General features: G+C 46.2%; 1 protein-coding gene across 6 annotated transcripts in view; it reads left to right on the forward strand.

Moving 5' to 3' along the window:
- Positions 1-26,494, forward strand: part of LOC121042451 (uncharacterized) — a 91,167-nt gene that overhangs the window by 23,842 nt on the left and 40,831 nt on the right. Inside the window, exon 2 of one of the 6 annotated variants that reach the window (XM_040493754.1) lies at positions 460-531. The exons of 4 other annotated variants lie outside the window; for them this stretch is intronic. In XM_040493754.1, the coding sequence (XP_040349688.1) occupies positions 460-531 (72 nt within the window). Of the gene's footprint in view, positions 1-358; positions 532-26,494 lie in introns of those variants that run through there. One more of the 6 variants, XR_005796210.1, reaches the window with a different exon arrangement.

Raw genomic sequence — 26,494 nt, forward strand, 5'->3', positions numbered from 1 at the left:
CCTTCCTTCCTTCCTTCCTTCCTTCCTTCCTTCCTTCCTTCCTTCCTTCCTCCTTTACTCCTTTCCCTTCTCTACTTCCTTCCACTTCTTTCAATTTTCTTTCTTTCTGGGCTCAATTGTCAGTGCCTGCCTTTGCTCGTTAATTGTTCTTTTGCGATTTTTGTTTGTAGCAGTTACAATCAGTGGTGGTTTGGTAACTGGCTGCCATGACCTCCAGATGAGAAAGGTCTTTTCGCTTTCTGCCAGCAGCTGCCTGCCTTCCCTTCCAACCGCCTGTACTGGACCGGAGGGGGCGGGAGTGGGGAGGGTCTCAGGCTGCACACAATTCCCCCCCACCCCCACCCCCCAGCATAGAGGAGGCCCTCTGCTCACAAGGGCACCTTACCCCTCCTGCCTGTCAGCTGCAAGCGTCGGGGGCGGGGCTGCTCTCCCCCTTACTGACTCTGGGATCTCCTACAGGCCCCTCAGTGCACATTTCCAAGCTGGAATCTGGACAGTGTTATTCCAGAGAATTCAATCCCTGCCAGAAAGGTACTGTCTCCCCCAAGGTTGTCTGTCTGCTCCCCCCCCACCACCTTTTTTTGGGCCAAAGGGACTTTCCTTGGAATTTTTAATTTCTTAAAATACGGTTTATGTTCCAAATGGGAACACCTGTATCTCTTGTCAAAACAAAAGTTAAAAGAAAAAAAAAAGAAGAATCCTCAAAGCCGAAAACCCATGGGTTGTCCTCTCTAAGATTCTTCATCTGTCCTTTCCACCTCCCTTCACCCCACCCCCCAAAACCCTTATGGACTTGAAATAAAACCCAGGTGAGGATCTCCAACTGGAAACACAGAGCTGTGTTTGTAATCCACTGTTACCAAAAGTTGAGCTTCTGGGGAAAAGTAAAAGGGTGTCAAGGTGTGATTTGCTATTCTACTTTTTTGGTCTTGACTCCTCTTCCTCCAGCCTCTTTAATTTGAGGGCTTTAGATTTTGGACCAACTAACGGGCCTGCCTCCAAGGGACTGGAGGAGTGTGTGATACTCTTCCTGACTCGGATCTGTACTCAGGTGGCTGGACTCTGACTCCCTGAAAGCAGTAAGACTATTTCCAGGGCACCCCCACCCTTACCTCCACCATCAGCGCTGCCCCCGAGGTCAGCCCAGAGTGGACTCAGAAGCCCAGATACATGTGTGGTGTTCTTCAAATTCCCCAGAAGTACTCTGAACACCAGAAACAAGTCAACGTCCAACCCTCATCCCATGCCACCCCCACTCTCAGATCTGAGGAGGGGACAGTCATTGAAGTAGTTCAGCAGAGGTATGACCTTTATTCAGAATCTCTCGGGGCGCCTGGGCGACTCAGTCGGTTGAGCGTCCGTCTTCAGCTCAGGTTAGGATCTCATCATTCATGGGTTCAAGCCCCGCATCGGGCTCTGTACTAATGGCTCAGAGCCTGGAGCCTGCTTCAGATTCTGTGTCTCCCTCTCTCCCTGCCCCTCCTGTGCTCACACTGTCTCTTTCTCTCAAAAATAAATAAACATTAAAACAATTTAAAAAAAGAATATCTCTTTTTTTAATTAAAAAAAATTCTTGTAAGTGTGGTACTCTGCTCCCAGGGAGATGGTCCTGTGTCTCTTAAGACCAGGAAATAGGCAGGTAGTTGGAGGGGAAAGAGCATTTGAATTATCATCAGATCTGGGCTGCCTCATGGAAGAGGTGCAAGAACTCTTTCCAAAACTATTTACTTATTTGTGACAAGCTCAGCTGTTGTCGTTGGCCCTGAGTCTTCATAAAATAAATGGAAACCCTCAGAGTGAGTCCTGAAGAAAACACACGATCTAGGTTTTCAAACAAAAGACCAAACTCGGGTTAAAAATCACAAATTGATCTGTAACATTTGCATGAATCCACTCAGGAGTCTTGCTTTCAGTGTTTCCCTAAGTCTACGAAATTTCTTCTTTCTTTCATGCAGTCTTGATGCTCTACCAAGGGTCTTACTAATAATATCTCTAAGTTAGAAAATTGTGAGGATTAACTTAGGAATGGCCAACACTTGGCTGGCATGTAGACATCACTGACAAATGTAGCTCTAATTAGCAATTAGCATTTCTGCAGGTTGTTATAGAAGGTGAAGAGAACAGAGTAGACCACGTTAAACGTATTTGAGTGTTGTATGTAAGCGCTGAATCACGGGAATCTACCCCCAAAACCAAGAGCACACTGTATACACTGTATGTTAGCCAACTTGACAATAAATTATATATGTATTAAAAAATAAAGTTTAATGAGCTGCAAATCCATGACTATACACACAAATTAGAAGAAAAAAAATAAATTAATTTGAGGCTCTCGTTTTCCTTGATTTCCTTAGATCAGTGGTCCTCAACCAGGGCTGATTTTTACCCCCAAGAGACATTTGGCAACACCTGGAAACTTTTGGTTGTCAAGACATGGGGTTGGGAGGCATGAGGGAGGGAGGAGGGTGTGTGTGTGCGTGTGTGTGCGTGTGTGTGCATGCTGCTGGCATCTAATGACCAGAGAGGCCAGGGATGCTGTTAAACTCCCTTCAGTGCACATGGCAACCCCCACAGCAAAGTTCCCTGGTCCAAATGTCAATAGTGTTGAGGTGGAGGAAAACACTGCCTTATATGGATCCTGGTTTCCTTAGGCTGTGTGTGTGAGGGAAAGATTTTTCTTCGGCAAATTAGACCAGTCCTGAGTTTTGAAAGGCTATCAACCCATGATCTTTTTTTTTTTTTAATTTTTTAAAGTTTATTTTTGAGAGACAGAGACAGAGAGTGAGTCGGGGAGGAACAGAGAGAGGGGGAGTCGCAGAATCTGAAGCAGGCTCCAGGCTCCGAGCTGTCAGCACAGAGCCTGAGATGGGGGTCGAGCCCACGAACCGTGAGATCATCACTGGAGCTGCAGTCAGATGCTTAACCAACTGAGCCACCTAGGCACCCCTGTGATCTCTCAAGAAAATATATAAAGCTTCATAAAAAGTTCTTTGATCTTAGCATCTCAGCATTTTTTATCACAATGGTGACAGAGTGGCCATGTTTTTATGTTTTACTAAAAAAAACAAACAACAAAACAAAAACAAAACAAAAACAAAATCCAAACAAATTCAAGTTAGGGGCACCTGGGTGGCTCAGTTGGTCAAGCGGCCAACTCTTGATTTCGGCTCAGGTCATGATCTCACGGTTCGTGAGTTCAAGCCCTGCATTGGACTCTGCTCACTGCGTGGAGACTGCTTTGGATCCTCTGTCTCCCTCTTTCTGCCCCGCCCCTGCTTGCTCTCTCTCTCTCTCAAAAGTAAATAAACGTTAACAAAACCCAAGTTATGGCTGTGAAATCTAACTTGTTTGCCATGAACTTAAAACCGTTCTAAAAATGAAGTCTTAAAAAAAAAAAAGTCTGGGGCGCCTGGGTGGCTCAGTTGGTTAAGCGTCCAACTTTGGCTCAGGTCATGATCTCACGGTCCGTGGGTTCGAGCCCCACGTTGGGCTCTGTACTGTCAGTTCAGAGCCTGGAACCTGCTTCGGATTCTGTGCCTCCCTCTCTCTCTGCCCCTCCCACACTCACTCTCTGTCTATCCAAAAATTAATAAACATTAAAACAAATTTAAAAAGAAGTCTAATGTGAATAGAATAGTGATTGTGGTCAGTGGAGGTTTGTGATTTATGTCCGACTCTTTCCTAGGTGAAAAGTTACATAAGCTAATAACCGTGTACAATATGCAGGAAAGTTGATAAGAGCGGAAAGCCAACGGGTTCTCCTCACAAGAAGAAAATCTTTTTTCTTTCTTTTCTTTTTTATTGTATCTCGATGAGAAGACGGATGTTAGCTGAGCCTAGTGCAATGATCGCTTCCCAATATATGTAAATCAAACCATCACGCTGCGTGCCTTCAACTTATAACAGCGATATATGTCAATTATAACTCAATGAAACTGGAAAAAAAGAGGTTATGGTCAAATGAGTTCCAGGAATAAAATTTATTTTTAATAAGATTATTCAGATTCTTCACATCTTTTCTAATCATTGGATTAAACAAAAAAAAAGGGTCTCGTTTCGATTTAATCAGATCTGGGAATAAAATTCTCAACTGTCAAGCTGTTCAGGGGATTGCAGATCTGTAATATCCAGCACAAATTACGATTCTGTGTTCTTAATCCTTTTGCCGCTCCCCTCATGGTTCTGTACTTATTACTTTGTTGATCGCTTAATTATGTCGGGTCTCAGTTTACTCATCAGAAACATTAGGGGTCAGAGAAGCAACCAGCCGAGTTCCTCACAACACTGAGAGTCTATGCTCTTGGGAAGAATTGTTATGTGTGTATGTTTTGCGGGGTTGGCAGAGGAAGAGGCGTATTTTGAGTGGGCATCTCTATGGAGGGTCTTGATACATAAATATGCCGGTGCTTGTGACCCCTGGAATTCAGAGGGACCCCGAAGCTGTCAGGACTCCCTTTTGCTCTTCCCAAATGACCACCTAGCCCTTATGGATCTGTCGTCCTGTAGCATGTTTTTTTCCTTTCTAATCCTGGTGTCTGGATTGTGAATCATTGGTTGACCTGGGTCCCAGGTCCCTGTTTCCTGCAACTTTGCACAGGCAGGCTGCGAGGGGGTTTGGGCCCCATCTTGACCCAGTGGATTGTGGTCCCAGGAGCTGGGGTAGGCTTGGAGGGTCTGGCTGTCAGCAGAGGTGACTCCTCCCTGGGGCTCTTAGCTAAGCTTGGTTTCTCTGTGAAGGATGGAGACAGGTGGTGGTGGTGGTGGGGGCAGCTTCTCACTCAACCTCCTTTCTGCCTCAGCTTCATCTAACGTCAGATCTGGGATCGGTCAGAGAAGAGATTGTTTCAGTGTTTGGCCCCGTGAACCACGCCTCTTGATACCCATGCCCTGCGTGGTTTCCCCCCCACATTGCTCTGGGCAGGCCAAATGACTCGCCTTGGTCAATTGGACATGAGTAGCCGTGATACAAGCAGAAGCTTGATAAACCTTTGTATTGGGGACTTGCTCTCTGAGACCACACAAAGAGAGAAACCCAGGAAACAGACAGCGTCAGCAGTCAGGCATGTGAGTCCAGCCACACTAGACCATCCCGCCCCAGCTGAGCTGCCAGATGGCTGTAGACGTGAATGATCCCAGGAAAGACTACAAAAGAACAGCTCTCCTGAGCCCGGCCCAAATTGCCAACGCACAACATTAGGAGCCATAATAAATACTTTGGGTGGCTTCCTATAAAGAAATTGATAACCGATATTAGAGCTGGTTGCTATTGAGCCGTTTGCGTATGGGGTCTGGAGGCCTGGGAAAATCCACTCCTGCCTCTGCCCTGCTCCCTTGCCTCCCTTATTAGCCGCCTCTTTGTTTCCTATGATTTATATGCTCCTCTCTGTGCTCCCAGAAAGCTCTGTGCCCATTGGTCATTAAACTGCATTCATCGATCATTTCATTGCTTCTCTGTGTCTCTCTTTGGCCTGATCCCCTCAAGGACTAGGACTGTGTCCTTTTCAATGTAGTATTTCCAGAGCCCAAGACAGAGCTTTGCAAAAAGTTCGTGCTCAGTAGACAAATGAAGAAAGAGGCTGTGAAGCACAGCCATTGGTTCTCATTACAGAAAGCTTGTAGGGGCAGACATGGCCTTGACCCTTGAGGGCTTCCCAATGCACCAACTTGCTATGCAGCTGATGACCCACCAAGTCAAGCTATGAATCTTTTGTAACTAGTCATGGTGGTTAATCGGGACTCTTTTAACTCTGATCCTCACCCAGCCTCCCTTCTGCCTCAGTTTCTGCCAGCTCTGGACTTTGAGCTCTTTGGAATGTCCATGCTGAGCTGGGGCTGCTGGCTCAGGTCACAGCCCTCACCGGTGACTTGCTCTGGCTCATTACTTGGGACTTCCAGCAGCAGGACACTGCCTCCAGCCTTTGCCCTCCATTCCATCCCATTCCACATCTCTCTTTGTCCCCTGACCTCTGCAATTTAATGAGGGACTGTTAGGGACAAAGTCATTTGTGTTAAGTGGGAAAAGCAGTGACATTAAGACAAGGGACGAGGTGAAGGCTACTGTGTGCTCTGGCTCCAGTCCTATTTTATTTCTCTTTGTTACTTCTTTTTTTTCCTTCTCTTGTCAATGACAGAAATACCCAATCTTATGAGGTGCTTTGCTTGAATGGGAGCCTCGAATAATACCAATAGGGCAGGTGGCCCCAAGAAAGGTGCAAAGTAATAAATGGCCATAGGCTTGTTTGATGTTTTATGTTGGAACTCCCCACTTTGGTCTTTGTCTCTAAAGGAGACAATGGTTTTGCATCCAGCGAGGCTGAGAACGTTTAGGAGCTGATGGAATCCTTCTGGAACATTGAAGAAGAAGCATCTGGTCCTATTTATACTACTATAATCTATTATCATTTCTTCAGGTTTTAAGTTTATAAAAATCTCATGAATTACTGATCTCTGGATCCATTATAAAACACATGTATAACTCTGCGTTAGAAGGTAGTAATTTACACACACACACACACACACACACACACACACAATAAATCATGTCAACAAAGTAAACCAAGCCAACAAATGTGTTTTGTTTCAGACCTGGAAGTTCTTTCATTCTGAGGCTTGTGGGATTAAAAGGAAGACAGGAGATTTAACATATGTGTTTTCAAAGGAGAATCTTGTCTGGTCTTTTACACCAGAAACAAACTCTAATTTAAGACTTGTCACGATCTTAATTGTTCTGCGGATCTTTAAGGAGACTGATAGTAGCAGAAGGTAGTGACGGGGCTGGTATTTACAACCACCTTGCAGAAATCCAAAGCCCATTTTTAAACTCCCCTTACCTCCCCAAATTATAGTTAGCAATCTTTGGAAAACATGTCATCTATAATCTGCTGGGAGGGCAAGTGTGCAGGAATAGGCACAACTAAGTTTTAGATCAGTCCTCTGTCCTGGTGTGAGGCCCATGAAAGTGCTTGGTATGACATCAGTGGCAGAGAAAACTCAAATTTGTCCACTTCAAGTTCATGGGCCCTTCGCCAGCACAGGATGTTCCCTGGCAAGTGGCTGCTGAGGCACAGAGGTTACTTAGTTTCACCTGTGAGTAGAAATGGTGGGGGCACCTGGGTGGCTCTGTCGGTTAAGCAACTTGATTTCGACTCGGGTCATGATCTCACAGCTCAGGAGACGGAGCCCCGCATCGGGCTCTGCGCTGACAGCGTGGAGCCTGCTTGGGGATTCTCTGTCTCTCTCACTCTCTCTCTCTGCCCCTCGGCCACTCATACTTGCTTTCTCTCTCTCTCTCTCTCTCTCTCTCTCTCTCTCTCTCTTTCCCCAAATAAAGGTGACCCTGAGGTGAGTTTGGAAAGTGCCTGTAGGAGCTCGCTGAGCCTCTGCCCAGGTCCCTGAACAGACCTCCCCCCTCCTCCATCCCAACCACGAACAAAGACACTGAAGTGTTACCGGAGTGAGGATTACCTTTTTATGGTTAAACCATTGCAATTTGTTTGTCACACCAGTTAACATCACCCTAAGAAAAACATCCCCGTTCTCTGTGTTTCTTTTAGGAGGCAAGGGTACACCGTGAGCCCAAATGAGGTTGATAGAGCAGCTGGAAGAAGGGTGGGGCGCCTCTTCCCTCCCCGGAGAGATTCTCCAGTTATCTAGTTCGGAAGAAGCGTGTGGATAGCCAGACTTCGTTTTAACTATGAGCCATCCCAGAGAAAAGTGAATGAATGTAGATGTCTTGAAAATGAAGGTGCAAAGGTACCCTGGACAAATGACTTTTGGGCAGCTTTGGACCTTATGTCTGATACACCAGACAGGGGTTTATTTCCCTTACTACCCCCTGCCCCCCATCTTGGGTTCTCTTCTGCAAAGAAAAAGATTAAAAGCACATGTTTTTCCCCCTCCATAACATAAATCTCCAGTCTCTTCCCTTCTTTGGAAAGATGTGCTTTTCTGAGCACTAAGGTGATTGAATATTGATTTGGTTAAAAATGGAGAACATCTTTGCTTAAACCCGACAGTTCACCGTTCCTCCGGTTCTCCACAGAGCTTCTATTACATTTCCTGAAAATCAATTGAGTTAAAAATGCCACGTATGGTTTACTGAATTTCATCTAAAGAATTAATAATAAAAACAAAGATCGCTTGGTCCCATAACCAAGCAAATAGATACTTAGATATTTAGTCTGGGGAGAAAGAAAACTCATAGTTTAAACATCACTTAATGAGAACTCTCTATTTTTCCAGTGCAGTGGTGGAAAAGAGCACATCTTTATTTGATAATGAAAAATACTGAGAGTTACTTAAAGCAGCCCATTGAAGTACCTGCGCGAGATCTACGTGTTTCTTGGTGGGGAGCTATTTCTCCTTGTAACAATTAGATGTCCCCTACCAGGTCTATTTCAGAGAAGAGTGATGAGAAAATTACATAATAGAAGGATATTTTCAATTACGCTGTGAATTTGTTAATGACAATAGTACTTTATTGATCACAGAAATAAAGCTCTGAATTTTTTTTTTTTTTTAATTTTTTTTTTTAACGTTTATTTATTTTTGGGACAGAGAGAGACAGAGCATGAACGGGGGAGGGGCAGAGAGAGAGGGAGACACAGAATCGGAAACAGGCTCCAGGCTCGGAGCCATCAGCCCAGAGCCCGACGCGGGGCTCGAACTCACGGACCGCAAGATCGTGACCTGGCTGAAGTCGGACGCTTAACCGACTGCGCCACCCAGGCGCCCCAAGCTCTGAATTTTTGACTCATCTTGGGGGAGAGAGTTCTTCTTTGGCCTTAAGAGAGAGCAAAGAGAAGAGATCGTTCTCTTCTTAGACACCAACAGGATGCACACAGGGCACCTGGGTGGCTCAGTGGGTTAAGCGTCTGACTTCGGCTCAGGTCATGGGGGTTCGAGCCCTGCCTCAGGCTCTGTGCTGATGGCTCGGAGCCTGGAGCCTGCTTCTGATTCTGTGTCTCCCTCTCTCTCTGCCCCTCCCCTGCTCACTCTCTGTCTCTCAAAAGTAAATAAAACATTGGGAAAAAAATTAAAAAAAGAAAAATGTGTACAGGCAGTCGTCTTTCTACCATGAGGGGAACTGGCTTTGAAAGGAACCGAGTAATGTCAACAGCAGAGAAGAGAATCTTCTGCAACAGGGGTTTTACAACTTTGGCATGGCTGACATTTTAGGCCAGATAATTCTTTGTCATTCAGTCTGTCTTGTGCATTATGGGATATTCGACGGCGTCTCTGGCCTCTACCCATAGATGTCCATAGTACCTTCCAACTCGTCTCATGACAATCAAAAATGGCTCTAGACATTGCCAAATATATCCAGGGGGACAAAAGCGTTCTAAGGCAGGCCTGTCCTGTAGAAATATAATGTGAATCACATATGCAATTTAAAATTTTCTTGGAGCCGTGTTAGAAAAACAAAAGAAACCGGTGAGATTAATTTAAATAATATATTTTAACTTAGTTTATTAAAAATATAGTTTTGATATGTAATAATATAAAGTAATTAATGTTTTACTTTTCTGGCACAAAGTCTCTGAGTTCAGTGAGTATCATACATTTAAAATGTATCTTGGGGCGCCTGGTGGCTCAGTGGGTTGAGCGTCCGACTTTGGCTCAGGTCATGATCTCTTAGGGCTTGTGAGTTCGAGCCCCGAGGTGGCTCTGTGCCGACAGCTCGGAGCCTGGAGCCTGCTTTGGATTCTGTGTCTCCCGCTCTCTCTGCCCCTCCCCCACTCACCCCCTGTCTGTCTGTCTCTCTCTCAAAAACAAACATCAAAAAAATTTTAAAAGAATAATTACAACGTATCTCAGTGATCACTAGCCACATTTTAAGTGCTCAGTAGGCAAATGTGGACGCTGCACGTCTAAAGCAACCAGCACAGGAATTTGCCCTCTCTTTGGAGTTCTAGTTCTTTGTGTCCTTAAATTTCCTTTTTTTTTTTTAAAAAAAAAAACAAAAAGGTCGATTTGGGTAAAACTTAGGGTATCTTTGCTAGCATTTCGTCTGTACTATGCATTGGCCATCAGTGGGTTTTAGTCTTGTGTGCTGCAAAGGAGTTGTTTCTGCTCAGGAACCTGGGCCATCTGCCTGAATGATCAGTGCTTGTCGACGAGCCATACTTGATTGTCTTTGCATTTTCTTGAGTCCTTTGGTCATGGACTTTATTGTTGGACTGCTAGGTCCTGGCTTGCCTCTTCCCCAGATGTAGTGGGTTTTTTCTTTTGTTTTTGTTTTTTGCCTGTGAACCCTGCCACAGCCTCAGCTCAACATATTTCTGGAGTGATGGACACAATGAGAGATGGTATTTCTTAAATTTGATAAGGCACCTGAACTACTCCTGGAATTGCAGTAAAACCGGAGGAGGGACTTCTTGCACATTTGTCAAAGTCAGAAACCGATAGAAACTTCATAAGGAAGTTGTTCTAGGAGATTTCCCCCCCCCCCCCAGCTTCAACAGCCTTAGGTAATTGAAAATTTTGGTCTTGAAACCCAGGGTTTTATATGAGAACTAGAAATGTTAGGAAAAAATCACAGTCTAATCCCCCTTCCCATTTTACAGATGAGACAACTAGAGTTTAGGAGATCTGGTAATTGGCCCAAGTCTCTGCAGTGTTAGTAACAGATTCAGGACCATAACTTGTTCCCTGCTCACCAAGTGTTCCCGTCTCATGCAGCCTCCTTTATTTATTTAGAGTTTATTCAAATAAGTTCTGTACTCCCCACCCCCAGGTGGTTTTTAAAAATTCAATCTGTTTTTCTGAAGTCATTTTAGACATACATAGAAGTTACAAAAATTAGTACAGCTTCCATATCCTTCACCCAGCTTCCCCATGATAAGATCTAACCCAAAAACACGATGATATAAGACAGGACCTTGACACTGACCTCAGATCTTACTCAGCTTTTATTCGTTTTCACATGAACACCTTTTTAAAAAAATTTCAGAGTATGTTCTATGAAATTTTTACCACATTTGGATGGTCACCACCACAATCAGAAAAGAGAACTGTTTGATCATCCCCCAGAAAACCTCCTTGACCCCTTTATAGGCATAGCATCCCCAGCTTAACTCCCGCCACTGATCTGTTCATCAATGACCTCTAGACTTTCGTCAGTTTGAGATTGTTATATAAAAGGAAGAATATAGCCACCTTTTGAGACCGGCTTTTCTTTTACTCAGCACAATGGCCCTGAGATCCCTTCGAGCTACTACACGTATCAATGATCCATTCTCCTTTGTTGCAGAGGGGGGTTCCATTATACGGGTTCACTACGTTTTGTTTGACCAGTTAGGCTGGTCAACTGAAAGGCATTTGGCTTGTTTTCAGTTTTGGGCGCCTTTTAGAAATGAGTTGCTACAGACATTCCAAATTCACTTTTAATCATTTTGCAGTGCGGGAGGCTGAGTTTTTAAAATGAGTTTCCTGCCATCACTCTTAGTTTGCAACAATCTTTATCTGAATGGCGGGTCAAAAAAAGACACAAAGCTGTTGATTCCCGCCGGTTTGGGACGTGTTAGCATGAAATTCAATTGCCTGCAGAGCCTAGACTTAATTAACAGTAATGAAGAAATTTGTCATTAAGATCAGTGGTTCTTACAGAGGGTCCCTGGGCCAGTAGCATCAACATCACCTGGGAACGGGTTGGAAATGTATATTTTCAGGTCCTAATCCAGACCCACTGCATCGGAATCTCCAGGGATGGGGCCCAGCAATCTGTGCTTCAACCTTCTGCAAACAATGACTTAAGCTAAGAGCTGAAAGACTCCATGTTTTCACCAAAAGGGAGGCTGTGTACCCATGGCCTGACTCCATGGAAGTGTGTTCCCTCTGGGCTGGGTGGGCAGTGGCCTGGATGCCCCCCTTTCTTCTTTTTGGCAAAGAGTGCCTGGTGGGTCCAAATATTCTGGTACATTTTGGAACAGCCTGTGTTTTAAATGTTTCTGTTTCCTCATTTACAAGGTGTGGGAAGATGTATGTAACTTTCGAGGCACAGTGGGGATGACGTGCCTTGTGGAAGGAAAAAGCTCATGGAGAGGCCCCTTTAGATCAATGGCTATTTCTCATTCGATTTTAATATTTATTTTTGAGAGAGAGAGAGCGCAGGGGAGAGGCAGACAGAGAATGCAAAGCAGGCTCTAAGTTCTGAGGTGTCAGCACAGAGCCCGACGCGGGGCTTGAACCCACGAACTGTGAGATCATGACCTGAGCCAAAGTCAGATGCCCAACCGGCTGAGCCAACTGAGGCGCCCAGATATTTCTCATTGGAATAGATATGCTTATAAATCACACAAGGCTCTTGTGTTGGTGGGTTTTTGAGCATTTGATGTGCCACACTTAGGAGACCGAATACAAGAAGACCCATTCTGGCCTCGGGCACAACTGAGAAGCAGGAGACGCTGCCTTGTTGGCTTGCTTCTGCATTGTGGTTCTCTCCTGTGCCCTGACCTCTTGTAGGATCCCTCGGAGCTTTCTAGTCCCCCTGCTGCCTCGCCCCACCTCTCCCAGAGTTCTTTGAAACTTGCTCTTTTTTTTTGGCAAGCTGGTCAGGCCCTTTCCTCTGCCAGGTGACGCTAGATTAATTAGACAGGTGAATCCCTCAATTTTGTGATAAATTTGGCACGTTATCCTGAAGACATGCTGTCACTTTGTTACATACTCCCTGCTTTTCTTGGAATGAAGTCGTTATGGGATGACAGTAAATGCTAGGTATTTTCGGCATGCTGTAGGAGGCATATGGGTGATATTCTTCCCAGCAGAGTGACTTAAAATACTTCCAATTACTCAGAGGGTGCCAATCGGTCAGGTTTGTCCCATAAATAGTTTTGGATGCCTAGGATTTGAGTGTTTGTGTGTATGTGTGTGTGCATGTATGTGTGTAGGTAGTGCGTGCCAGTGTGTGCACATGTATGTGTGTTTCCGTGTCATTGTGTGCTGACGCATGTGTGTGTGAATGTGTGCATTGTGTGTGTATATGTGTTTGTATGTGTGTGCATGTGCGTGTATTTGCATGTGTCTATGTGTGTGCACGTGTGTGAGGGTGCCCGTGCATGCATGGGTATGTGTACATCTGTGTCCTTGTGTGTTCATGCATATGTGTTCAGGTGTGTGCATGTATGTGTGTGCATGTGTATGTATGTGGTGTGTATGTGTGTGCATGTGCCCAAGTGTGTGTGTGTGCATATGGGTATGTGTGCGAGTGTGCCTGTATGTGTGTGCACATGTGTCGGTGTGTGCATGTGCCCGAGTGTGTATATGTGTGCAGATGCACACACATGTGTATGTGTGCATGTGTGAGTGTGCGTGTGCGCACGTGTGTATGCGTGTGCATGTGTGTACGTGTATGTGTGTATGGGTGTGTGCACACGTGCCTGAGTGTGTATATGTGTGCAGATGCGCATACATGTGTGTGCACATGCGTGTGTGCGTGCATATGCCCTAGTGTGTATATGCGTGTACATGTGTATGTGTGAGTGCACACATGTGTATATTTGTGTGCACGTGTGTATGTGTGTGTGCCCTAGTGTGTATATGTGCAGATGCGCATACATGTGTATGTGTGCATGTGCTTGAGTGTGTATATGTGTGCATATGTGCATACATGTGTATGTGTGCACGTGTGAGTGTGCGTGCATGGATGTCAGTGTGTTTGCATGTGCACACGAGTGTGTGAGTGCGTGTGTGCAGGTATGTCAGTGTGTGTGCATGTGTATGTGCACGTGTGTGCACGCGCGTGTGGTGTGGCGTAGTCCTGAATGGAGGAGAGGCATTTATATGCTTTACCCAGACTGTAAGGAGGCTGTTCATCTTCAGGTCCAATGTCTGGGGAGAAACTGTTTCAAGTAAAAGGTAAATGCTCAGGTCAAGTTAATCGCAATCATTTGTTTTCATTTTTTCCCCCTAGTGCTTTCTGGTTGATTTTAATGACTGTTCCTTTTGAATTCATTCTCCTCTGTTGAAAAGAGAAAGGTTGCAACTTGGCTGTGCTCACGGCTCAGGTCCTGCTCTGGAAAGTTCTCGTCCTGGCCTGAGGCAGGGGCTGAGGGGGAGGTGGTTGGGGTGCAAGGACCCGCGCCAGCTCGGGGATCCAGAACCCAGAGGGCTGAGAGACCATCACTCCGGGTTTATCCTAACTCCCAAATAAACTTCTGAAATAGATCCTTTGTGTGTTTGTGTGAACCCACGCTCCGCTCTGCCCCTTGCCCCAGAGCACAAAGAATAGAAGGCACCAGATGATGGAGCTGCTTCGTAGGGCAGACTCTAATGTCTTTCTGTGAAGGCTGACCTGAAATTCAAAGAAGCATTATTACTTCATCCAATTTAAAACTCTGCCCGCTGCTGAATGAGCAAGCACCCAATTTCACCTTTGGAGGCAAATGGGAAGCTTTTTGTGTTGAAAGACAGAAGAAGAGAAAAGAGGATTTCTGGAGGATAATTGAATGGAAATCCCTTTAAGGTGCCAGAAAATGGCTTCCATCCAAAGGGATGAAACGAGGTCAAACCATGTTTGTTAAAAGTCTGGGGCATGAAAGCCTTAATTATTTCTTTGCAAAGTCGTGGCTCTAACGACTTAGACAAAAGCTTCAAGAAGGCAGAAGCTGGGAGAAATTGCCCGTGGCTTCAGAGAAGGTGGAACCAGAGGAAGGCAGTGACTAGAGAACAATACTGTGTTAGCTGGGATTATTCCTCCAGATTTGGGGCCCCTGCCTCGGGTTTAGGATGGGATCTGGTAAAAGACGGCCTGACGGTGTGCCTAGAAGTGGGAGTTAGAGGGGACTGGGTCACGCTGACTGTGCAGGCTGGGGAGCTGGGCTTGCTGGCCAAGGAGGCGAAGAAATAGTCCTTACTTTTTTTTTTTTAATTTTTAGGGCGAGAAGAGAGAGAGGGAGGGAAAGAGAACGTTAAGGCTCGAACTCACGACCCTGGGATCATGACCTGAGCCGAAACCAAGCTCAACGGACTGAGCTACCCAGGCTCCCCCGTCCTTGCTTCTTAGACCGTGAGACTATGATTTCCCTTGGAGCAGAATGGCGAGCTGTGTAGTGATGCTCTTCGGATTTAGACAGATGCGTATTCGAATTTCCAGTCCTTCGTGTACTAGCCTTATGACCTTTGACACGCGCCTTCTTCCTCACCTTCCTCCTTTGTGACATGAGGGAAATATCACCTGCCCCAGAGGGTGAAAATGCACTCAGGTAACGTGGGGTCTGGTACATAATAGACGCCCCAGGGGAGTCAGTGCTCTGGGTTCCTTGTCATGCCTCTGCTTCGTTTGACTTCTGGGCAGGCTCCCTGCGGCCCACATGGGCTCTGGCTCTTGAGCTTATGGTGGGTCCCTGATGCCCCGTGTTCTCATCCTTGCACGGCCCTTGGTTCTACCTCCAAGGGTAGGTCCTACCCAAGGGAGGTCCTACCTCCAAATATCATCCCATTGAGAATTGGCAAGGCTCAGGGGCAGCCACCTTCTTTTCATTTTTCCGTCCAGATCCTTGGCTACCTGTGTTCTGCCTTCCCTGTGGGAGTTTCCTAACCGTCAAGGATCCATAACCACCCCCAATATGAACAGGGGGCTGGACTGACTCTACGTTCCTGCCACCTTCCTATTCATTGAGATCCGGGCAGTTTTTTTCTCCAGGGAAGAGGGCGCACTGGCTAAAACAATTCCTACTGTGCCCTTGGATGGTTTTGTGGCACATAGAACGCCCCCGTGAGTGTCTGCTTTGTATATATATTCTGCTCTGCGATGCAGCGGGGAGTGCTTTCTGCCTTCTCATCAGTCGCTTCTCATGACAGGAACTGACAGTCCAGCCGAACCTTCTCCGTGTGCCTCCTCTTACCGACTGACGTGACGGCTGAGACCTGGGGTCCAGACAGTGTGTTGGGGTTCCCCAGTAATTCAGCTGAGGATTGACAGATCAGTGCGTAGAGGGGTGCAGGGATCCCTCTTGAGGAGCCGGGAGGCCTCTTTGAAAAGATTACCCAGCCTTGGGGCGCCTGGGTGGCTCAGTCGGTTAAGCTTCCGACTTCCGCTCAGGTCTTTATCTCACGGCTTGTGGGTTCGAGCCCCGCTTCAGGCTCTGTGCTGACGGCTCAGAGCCCGGAGCCTGCTTCGGATTCTGTGTCTCCCTCTCTGTCTGCCTTTCTCTCTTTCTCAAAAATAAATAAACAAAAACATTTTCTTAAATTTAAAATTGAAAAGATTACCCAGCCCTGTTAAAAACAGGCACACGAAAGGTTTAAGCAGGAAAGCAGGCAAGATTTCCCAAACACGTCTAAGAGCAGATGATAAGCACAGCTTTTTAGGCTACTGTGAATTCAGAGACAAGCGCCTGTGCCTGGTTAGCTGCGTGGGGAAGAATTTCTACAGTACACGCAGGCTTTGCAGGCATTGGTTTTCCTTGTCCGCCCTTAGGAAGTCAAATAGAGACCATCTTTTTTTCTGACAAGAATTGGCAAGAAATAGCAACCATGTCCTACTTTCCCAAGGATTTCCGGGCAATTTGATTTTTTTTTTTGCTCATTTGAAGAGGCTACACACATTATCAGAGATAAGAATGCAAAAGTCGTCCTAGGGACGCCCTGGATTTCTTAGGAATCAGGTGTTGGGCAGCCTGGAAGAGGAAATGTAGGATGCTAGAGAAGCAACAGCCACTGGATTTTCCAATTAAGTCCCTCCTTTGGGGGCCCAAAGGAAATACATCTTTAATCCCTTGACTTGTCCTTTTTTTTTTCTAAATTGGTAGAACTCCCCTCCTGAGGCAGGTGTGAGTGCTGTATAAAAGAATGGCTTTTGGTGAATTCTGGAACAATGGTATTCAGTGCAGAATCTCAGAGGCCTCTGGAGTGGAGAATCCATTGAGGGAAGCCATGACAATGGTGCCATTACTCTTCTCTCTTACCCTCTCTTGCCAAGGTACATGTGACAAAGGAGTATTTGTATCAGTAAGATCTAGTGAAGTCTGATCATTATTGGGTATAATCAACAGACCAGACAACAGGAAATGTCTGTCTTTCTTTTCCTATCAATTTACTCAATAAGAAATTTGAAAGCTGTTAACTAAAGTCTTCTGTGTGAGTCAGCCATTATTGTGACCTTGCTGAAAATGGACCAGGCTGGTAAAAGATGTGGCCATAAGATGTTGAGGCCGTTTTCATGGTCTTCAAGCTTGAAGTTAATCTGGATTTTGGTTAGTTGTCTAGGAATAGCATCGGATTTATGTTCACTAGTCTGTCTCAGTCAAGTCTAGCTGCTATAAGAAAATACTGTAGATTGGATGGCTGGAACAACAGACATTTATTTTCTCATAGTTCTGGAGGCTAGAAGCCTGAGATCAGTGTATAAACATGGTCAGGTTCGTGGTGAGGGCTCGCTTCTTGGCTGGCAGATGACCTTCTTGTTATGTCCCCACGTGGTGGAGAGAGAGACAGAGAGCTCTGGTGTCTCTTCCTTTTATAAGGAGACTAATCCCACTACGGGGGCTCCGCCTTCATGACCTAATCTAAACCGAATTACTTCCCAAAGGTCCTACCTCCAAATATCATCCCATTGAGAAGTAGGGCTTCAATATATGAATTTTGGGAAGATGCCACCATGTAGATTCTACATGGCTTCTCGAACAACACTGTCTGGGATGTGGGACTTATTTGAAAAATTCACTGGTGACTGAACTGAACTCTATAGTGGAATGGTAAACTTATATTTGGTAAGCCAGTTGTCTGTCATGGACACATGAGCGAGAGACAAGAAGACGGAGAGAAGAAAGAAGGGCAGAGATGAGTCATTATTATCAAATAATGATGATGGGCATGAACCCATTGGTGGGATCACTGGGCTGGCCCACGTGAGGGACCTATCTTCTGCATTTTCTTTTCTTAGCATCATCTCTAACCAATGGGCTTTCAAATGTTCGTGCATTTTAGAATAGAGGGGCAAAGATATCTATACAAATTATGTGGGAATCGTTAGGGCTCAGCCTAAGGGTGTGGAATACATATAGGGCCATGTCACAGAAATACAGCACTTGCCTTCAAAACGGAGGTTTGGATTCATCGTCAGCTCTGACAACTTGTTGCCAACATATCCTCGTTCATGGAAGGGGGACAAGAAAGGTGGGCTCGGTTCCTAGAGTTATATAAAGAAAGAGGAGTGGGATGGTGCAGTGATTCCAGAAGATTGTCCGCGCGAGTCTTTCTAATACGTGACAATATTTTCTCTGGTTTGTGACAAGAAGGCAGAATCAGTGCACGCAGTAACAGGCCTGTTATGCAGTGGAGAGCAACTAACTCCAACCTCTCCCTACACTCTCATTTCTGGTGACATCCTTCCCCTCATGCTTTCTGCCTGTCAAAATCAAATCTACACACACCAAGATTCAAATAGTCCAGCCCCAAGATTCAGAAACTCTTGTTATGCCTCCCCTCCTCTTGTTCTGCCTCATACCTTAGGCTGTAGGAAGGGAGAGAGAAGACACACACACACACACACACACACACACACACTCCTTTCTTGGTAAGGGTGGTATCTTAGTTTACTTTTTTGGTGATAATGTGTCCTTCCTTAGATAAAATGTGGGTGATAGCAGAGGGCAGTGTCTGAGCAAGCCTGCAGGCCCTCCTGGAGAGTTTTTACTGAGGGGCTAAGGAGCTTCCCAGAAAAGAGCTCTTTCTAAGGGCACGAGGGGACAGAGAAATGGCCTTGATATCATGACCAAGCTTCGGCCATTGGAAGGAAGCCAACACATTATACATGGCCTGATCACTCTCATTTGGATTTGTCTATGGTCCAGCACCACAACGACCTATGTCTAGGTCTTCTGAAGACAGAGGGCTGTGAGTAAAGACTGAAATAGCTTGTTTTCACTAAAAATCTCGTTAAGCTCTACAGCACAGCTGTGCTGCTCTGATAAGCCTCCAGCAGCATTTAGTATGAAAAGACAAAGGGGCACTTCCTTTTAATTTGCTGATCAGGTGAAGGAAACCAGTAGATATGGTCTACCCAGTAGGAGTGACAGTGATGGCTGCCAGGCTTGATCGTCCCCAGGAGGGACAGCAGCCAAGGCACTGATGCAGGAAGCAATAGTTCTGGGCAGAAGTGGTTCATCTTGGTCACGGGGCACAGGGCAAGATGCGTTGATACAGGACACAGCCTGGCAGGCAATGGTGGCCTCAACTTTGGGCATTCTTTTTTTTAATTTTTTTTTAAAATGTTTATTTATTTTTGAGACAGAGAGAGACAGAGCATGAACGGGGGAGGGTCAGAGAGAGAGGGAGACAGAATCCGAAGCAGGCTCCAGGCTCTGAGCTGTCAGCACAGAGCCCGACGTGGGGCTCGAACTCACGGACCGTGAGATCATGACCTGAGCCGAAGTCGGACGCTCAACCGACTGAGCCACCCAGGCACCCCTCAACTTTGGGCATTCTTGAAGAGGTAAGGATATAGTCTTTCGTGTGTTTTTTGTGGGGGAGTATATGTGATATGCACATTTTGGGTCTCCCTTGGCAGGGGGCCCTGGCACATCAGGTGTTGGTGGGAAATAATCACTAAATATGGCGTGCTATTATTGACGTGAACATATTTTTCGATGCAGGGCTTTATGGGATCTGTGGGAAGTGGTAAGTATACAAGAGCAGCCTGCCACGGTCACCACTAATCCAGAGTTTGGGGAGAAGGTGAGATTTCGGGAGATTTCAGAAGACGGCAGAGTTAAATGGGTTAGCAGAAGAAATGCATTTCCAGACCCAAGCACTGTTGTAGAGAGTGCTACAGTTTTTAGCCACATCTTTGCAGTCAGAGGCTATATGCTCATTTTGGAGCCTGTTAGAGATGATTCATCCAATATGAGGAAACCGTCGGTGGCCATCCTTGGCCTCTGGGGATTTGGATCAAGAGGGAGAGGCGGTCACTCTATCCCAGTGCTTGGGATGGAGAAAGCCTACACTGCACCATTTCCTGGGAAGCCACGGAAGAGTTCTGGACTAACAACAGCTGCTTCTAGAACCTTAAGGTCAGTTCTACGGTGGCCTTGACCAAGAAGCCTTTCTTTTAGAGTGAGATTGAATTCAGAGATTCCTGATGATTTCTCTACTAAGGAGCATTTATTTCATTCAAGATTCTTTGTCTACCAGTCTTGTGTTTAGAAAGAGTCCCCACCCCCACTAACCATGCTATTTTGCTAAGTAGTCACTATCTTCCTCAGTTTTATTTCAAGAAGAGATACATCCCTCGTCTGCAGGCCTTTGATCTGTGTGAGCTGGCTAGTTATTCCAGATTGAGACAACAATGTGTTGGGCCAAAACAGAGAAATATGACAATGTCACCAGCCTGTGTAGCGCTCCTATGGGTCAAGGCATGGATTTTATTAGCATTTTAAAAATGCTGAATATAGTTGTGAACATTCACCTTCTCTTCCTTTGAACCTCGAGCTGGGAACAAGCCCTTTATTATTATTATTATTTTTTGAGGTTGTTCTGCTTCGTGGTCTGAGTGGGGGAAAGGACCAAGAGCTGAGAGGGATCCGTGTGTCCCATCCGGGGCCCTCCATGGTGGGGCGAGTTCCTGACATACATCTAGCATCGCCACAATATTTGGAGGGATGGTCAACATGCTTGGCTGGCTTGGCCTTGAACCCACTTACTGTGTTGTGTGGGGGCAATAATGGTCGCTCCATGGGCACAGATGCCAGTGACCCTGTCGCTTGTCTTCCAGAGACGTTCCCAACCAGGTGAAGGGTGAGGCAGACGGAGGAGGGAAAGAAGCAAAAGAATGGGTGGGGAGAGGTGGCAAGATGGGGCGTGCGAGAGGCCTGGAGCAGTTGCCAAGGAGGAAGAAGAAAGACGATCATGCGGACGTTGCTTTCAAATAATTGCAGTTACCAAGAAGGAAACCACAACCGATGACAGCAAATTATTGAGTGACAGAGTCAAAGATGCAAGCCGTAAGTGAAAAAAGCAGTGCAGGTGAGAGAGAGAGAGAGAGAGAGAGAGAGAGAGAGAGAGGGAGGTGGGGGAGGGATGGGAAGGTGGTGTTTCTATCGAAGTGTCCATTCTCCCTTGTATTAGACCAAAGTGCTTTTACCTTTTCTTTGCTTTTCTACTTGTAGAAATAGAAATATAAGGCCACCTTGGTGGCCCAGTCAGGTGAGTGTCCAACTTTGGCTCAGGTCATGGTCTCACGGTTTGTGGGTTCGAGCCCCACATCCAGCTCTCTGCTATCAACCTGTCAGCGCTGAGCCCGCTTCGGATCCTCTGTCCCCGTCTCTCTCTGCCCCTCCCCTGCTTATGCTCGCTCCCTCTCAGAAAAATAAATAAAACATTAAAAAAAAATGAAACAAACCCCCCCAAAATATATATATTATAATTACAGAACAAAAATCCATGGCTACGTTTCATAATTTACCCAGATGATTTACTGTGGTTTTGGCCACCCTATTACATGCCCAACAGTGGTGAAATTCTTGTTTTGCCCTCAGTGGGACGTTGGGGGATAGGAACATTTGCCCTCCCAACCCCCCTCTTTGCTCTGTTCCCACTTCCTGGGCATTGAGGAGCAAGATTGCTGGTGGGGACAAGCCGCTTAACTTCCTAGTTGACGGGTTGTTTGTTGAACCAATGGCTCTTCTGTGGTGGCTCCCTGCCTTGTTCCTGGCTTCCCCTGGAGATCGGCTGCCTTTCTGTCACGGCTGCTTGGCTGACCGTGACTAAGGCAGGGAATCTTGGTTGGCACAAGAGGAGGAGATTGGGTGGGATGGAGCGTGGGGCCCTTCGACACTTTCCTCTGGGCCCTGGAGAGAGGAGTGTGGGGTCTGAGGACGAGGGTAGGGGGCCGTGTGTTGCACCATAAAATCCTAGGAACGTTCCATCTGTACTGCAGACCTCAGAATACCTAGCGTGACAGTGTATATAAAATTTCTGGCTTATGCTTCTTAATACCAGTCTATAAAAATAACAGTCCAACTGGATGAGATCATGGCGAGGTTGCGTGGGGCCATATGCCGTGGGCCGAGTTGGTGCTGACGGATGTTTGGAGGCTTATGTCCTGGGGCTTGTTGGTTCGAGAAGAAGAGGTCGGAGGGTGGGGCTGGGGCCCTGAAGTAGGAGACAGAGAATGAGGAAAAGGATGAGCCTATCTTTTTTTTTCTTTAATTTTTTAAATGTTTTATTTATTTTTGAGACAGAGAGAGACAGAGCATGAGCAGGGGAGGGGCAGAGAGAGAGGGAGACACAGAATTGGAAGCAAGCTCCAGGCTCTGAGCCATCAGCACAGTGCCCGATGTGGGGCTTGAAGTCACAAACCGCGAGACCATGACCTGAGTCAAAGTCGGACGCTCAACTGACTGAGCCACCCAGGTGCCCCAACGATGAGCCTATCTTAGCAGAAGAGAAGCTCATCAATTAAAGCATAATGAGGAAGGGGGAGGGTAATATTACCACTTATTGGGCATCGAATGTGCCAGAGAATGTTTATGTTGGTGTTTGGTCTCATTTAATCTTCTGTACAATAGGTCAGACTCTGTGAAGTTCCATTTTCCAAAGGAGACAAATTGAATTTAGACCTGAGTATCTGAGATTTGACTCAAGGCTATTAAGGGGGTAGAGACAATATTCAAGCTGGGGACTTCATGATCCTAAGGCTCTGATCACTGTTATGTGACAGGATATTCACTATGGGGTGAAGTCAGTTTTGTTGTGAATGTCTCGATGGCTGTTGGGAACTGTTCTAGCTGATTCTAGTCTACTGAACTGAGTGGTTGGCTTGGGATCCTGTGGGTGAAGCTTTTCTCATCTTTCCGGGATCCAGTGAGGTGCTATGGGCCTTATGGACAAATATGGCTGCTGTTGGGTCAGTCTGTTCAGGATGAATGACCAGTGACCAGAGCTGGTGGTCAGCCTCTGAGAAAATACCTCAGCTTCCTCAGGGGGTAGTTCAGACAGATGCAGCTCTGACAGATGGATGTGTGCAGGCTACTCACCAGGCTTGTCATGGGCAGAAGACCCTTTTGGCATTGTTGTGGAAGGATCCCTTCCTCCGAACAAGAGAGAGAGAGAGAGAAAGAGCAGGGGAGGAGCAGAGTGAGTGAGAAAGAGAGAATCCCAAGCAGGCTCCCCAGTGCTAGCACAGAGCCTGTCACAGGCCTCAAACCCACAAACCATGAGATCACGACTGGAGCCGAAATCAAAAGTTGACTTGTAACTGACTGAGTCATCCAGGCGCCCCCAAAGCAATTTTAGAACTTGGTCCCGGTGCATCTATATTATATTCCAATAAAAATATAGCAGCTCCTGACATCTTTTATGTCTCAGATGCTTTATACGCATGATGAATTTTAATTTTCACAACTCCCATGTCTGCTTGGTGGAATTGGCTCCCTTTTATGGAAGAGAAAACAGAGGCTCGGAGAGGACAAGTAAGCTGCCCAGAGCAATACTATGATTAAGCTGTTGATCTGTGATTTGAATTCCATCTGCTTGATTTGAGAAATTCTTTTCCAACAGTGTCTCTCCCATCTCACGGGGAACCAGGAAGGATCTTGTCTCCTTAAGTACCTTGGGTGTGCTTTGGTTAAAACAGGGTCCAAGATCGTATTTGTCACCAACTTAATAAATTATGCTGAGAATTTATTAGAAAACCTTGTATAATCCAACTGTGGAATGGCGCTGTTGGTCAAATTGGAAACAATTTTTTTTCTCTCTTCCTTGAAAGTGGCTCACATTTTTTAAAACAAAATCACATGTTTCAGAACAGCTTTATAGAGATATAATTCACCTACCATACAATTCTCCCATTGAAAATGTCCAATTTAGTGGTTTCTCGTATGTTCGCAGGGGCGTACCGTCACCTCTGTGAACATACTAAACCACATTTCTATAATTTATGAACATTTTCATTTCCGTTAAATTTTTCTTAATGTTTATTTATTTTTTGAGAGAGGGAGAGCAAGACAGAATGCGAGTGGGAGAGGGGCAGAGAGAGAAGGAGACACAGAATTGGAAGCAGGTTCCATGCTCTGAGCTGTCAGCGCAGAGCCCAATGCGGGGCTTGAACTCATCAACTGTGAGATCACGACCTGAGCTGAAGTCGGACGCTTAACCGACTGAGCCACTCAGGCGCCCCTCATTTCCATTTTTAATTAGAGAAAAGAAGATAACATCAAATAAAACTGAGAGAAAGAGGACCTCGCCCTTTCTAGTCTCTGTGTGCTCAAGATACAGAATAACAGTCACTATCCGCCTGTGCATATTGTTTTATATCTGCTTTTTTTAAGGTGACATTTCTTGTGTTGTTACCTTGCATTTATCAGTGACCCACCATATTCTCTCACGCTGATGGGCAATAATTTACTAACTCACCCCCTTTTGCTGAGCCATTAGGGTTTTTTTTCCCCATCATAAATAATGTTGCAGCGAGCATCTTTGCACATAAAGCTTATTTCACTGGTTGAATATATTTCTTGGGGTGGCGCTCCCAAGAGTGGGATTACTGTGTCGAAGGGTATCAGTATTCTATGTCCCTCTCTCCCTTCTCCCGTGCTTAGCCCTAAAGAGGTGGCTTTGTTTCACAAAATTAAAAAAAAAAGTATAATATATATATATAAGACATTATACACAAGCAATCCTTCAATATTACCGAGGTTTTGCTCTCATGATATAAATCAGAGGCAGGCGAAAATCCGCGAGGTCAAACATCATCCATTTCTCGCGAACCAAGAAAGATTGTCCTTTATATGTCCCACCTGGTGATTTAAAGAACTTTACCATTTCTCTTAGAAAATTATTCCCATGGAAAGTGATTCCCTCAACCTCCTGACCTTTTATTGGTTGCTGTCAGCCTGGGGGCAGCCCTTTGTTTCCAGCTGTTCTTAAAAGCTTCTCCAGCTTTAACCCTTTGAAGGCTCGCAGGGGTGACTGGGGGGGGGGGGGGGGGGGGGGGCAAGGGTCACCTTACACATCTGTATCCCCACGACTTCAGGTCAGAGTGAGCCACGCCGGACACATACAGTGGTGGCTGGGAAAAAAAAAAAAATAGAACATCCCCAACTCGTTCTGTTGTAAATAGCAACCATTTGGGAAAGTTCTGATGTGGGCGGATCGTTAGTGTCCAACCAAGAGGAGCTCCTAGCAGTGAGAGCGAAGGTGAATTCCTGAGAGGAACTTGGTAAGGCTCACGTGTATTCACCCCTGACGCCTGGAAGCACATTTGGAGTTTCAGGGTTTGTGACATTCTTCGACGTCACCTAAGACCATCCAGAATCCTTACCGGCTTTGTGAAATTCTGCGCGGGTTACTGTTTCTTCTGTCTAGTTTCCAGGGCACGCAGACAGCCTGCTTCAGGGTCTCCCCCAAGAACACTCAGCGCTTCCCTGCCTTGTTTTCTAGACGTCTTATCTTTCCTTCCATTTTTGCCACCCAGTCGGGGGTGTCCTAGGTGCTAACAGGGAGATGCCTGCGTTTCATCACAATAGCCATTGGATATTCCCCTTTTTGGACAGAAAAGGAGCCCTGAACCTGAGCTGGGTCAGGTGCACATGTAAAGCACAGATGGGAGGAAGGCTGACAGGCAGCCTCTGCTGGAGCCCCACTGGGGAGCCCGGTGGATGGCCCCGGGGGAAGGAGACTGAGCTGAGGGCTGGGCCAGGAGGCAGCAGCCAGGGTGGAGGCCATGGTGTGAGCTCTGCGGAACCAGCTGTGTGCTTCTAGAACAACTCCCTGCGCTTCAGAGACATGGTGCTGGGCGTCTGCAGCCTGGAGGGGAAAGAAACCCTTCCGGATGGGAACTACACCTGCTCTCCTTTGGAAGCGTGTGATTATCCCCAAAGGAACAGGAGGCCTTGGAGACCCGGAGAGAGACTTAGGGCTTCTCCACTGGATGCTCCCGCCCGTGGCTGTGTGTTCTGGGGGAAGGCGCCTCCGTGTTCTAGGCCTGACTTTCTTCATTTGTTTGGGGACCCCTGTTTGCAGGGGTGAGAGCTGGTAAGATCTCTGAGATCTACAAGCTATAAACCCCTTCTAGGGAGTTAATTGTTAACTCAATTGTAAACTGTTGGTGGCGGTGGGTGTGACCCCCTCCTGGGTGATTTACATTTTATAACGCACTCCTAGGAGACCAGAATTCCTTGAAGACCCTAAAAGAATGGAGTCTTAATGGTGGCATGAAGTGTGTGTGTGTGTATGTGTGTGTGTGTGTGTGTGTGTGTGTGTGAGAGAGAGAGAAAGAGAGAGAGAGAGAGAGAGGGTAGGGGAGGAAGAGAGAAAATGGGGGCGGGGAGGGAGGGAGAGAGATGGTTTTGTTTAAAATTCCTCATATCTTGGGATGAGCACTGGGTGTTGTATGGAAACCAATTTGACAATAAATTTCATATATTGAAAAACTAAAATAACATTCCTCATATCTTCGATCTGTCCCAGCTATACTGAAGGATGAGGATTTTATGACTCTTCTGTGATACTCAGACCCAGGGGCCACTCATGGTGGGATGTGCAGGAACTTTTAAAA

This window comes from Herpailurus yagouaroundi, unplaced genomic scaffold, assembly GCF_014898765.1.
Source record: "Herpailurus yagouaroundi ecotype Mexico unplaced genomic scaffold, PumYag 185, whole genome shotgun sequence".
Lineage (NCBI taxonomy): Eukaryota > Metazoa > Chordata > Mammalia > Carnivora > Felidae > Herpailurus > Herpailurus yagouaroundi.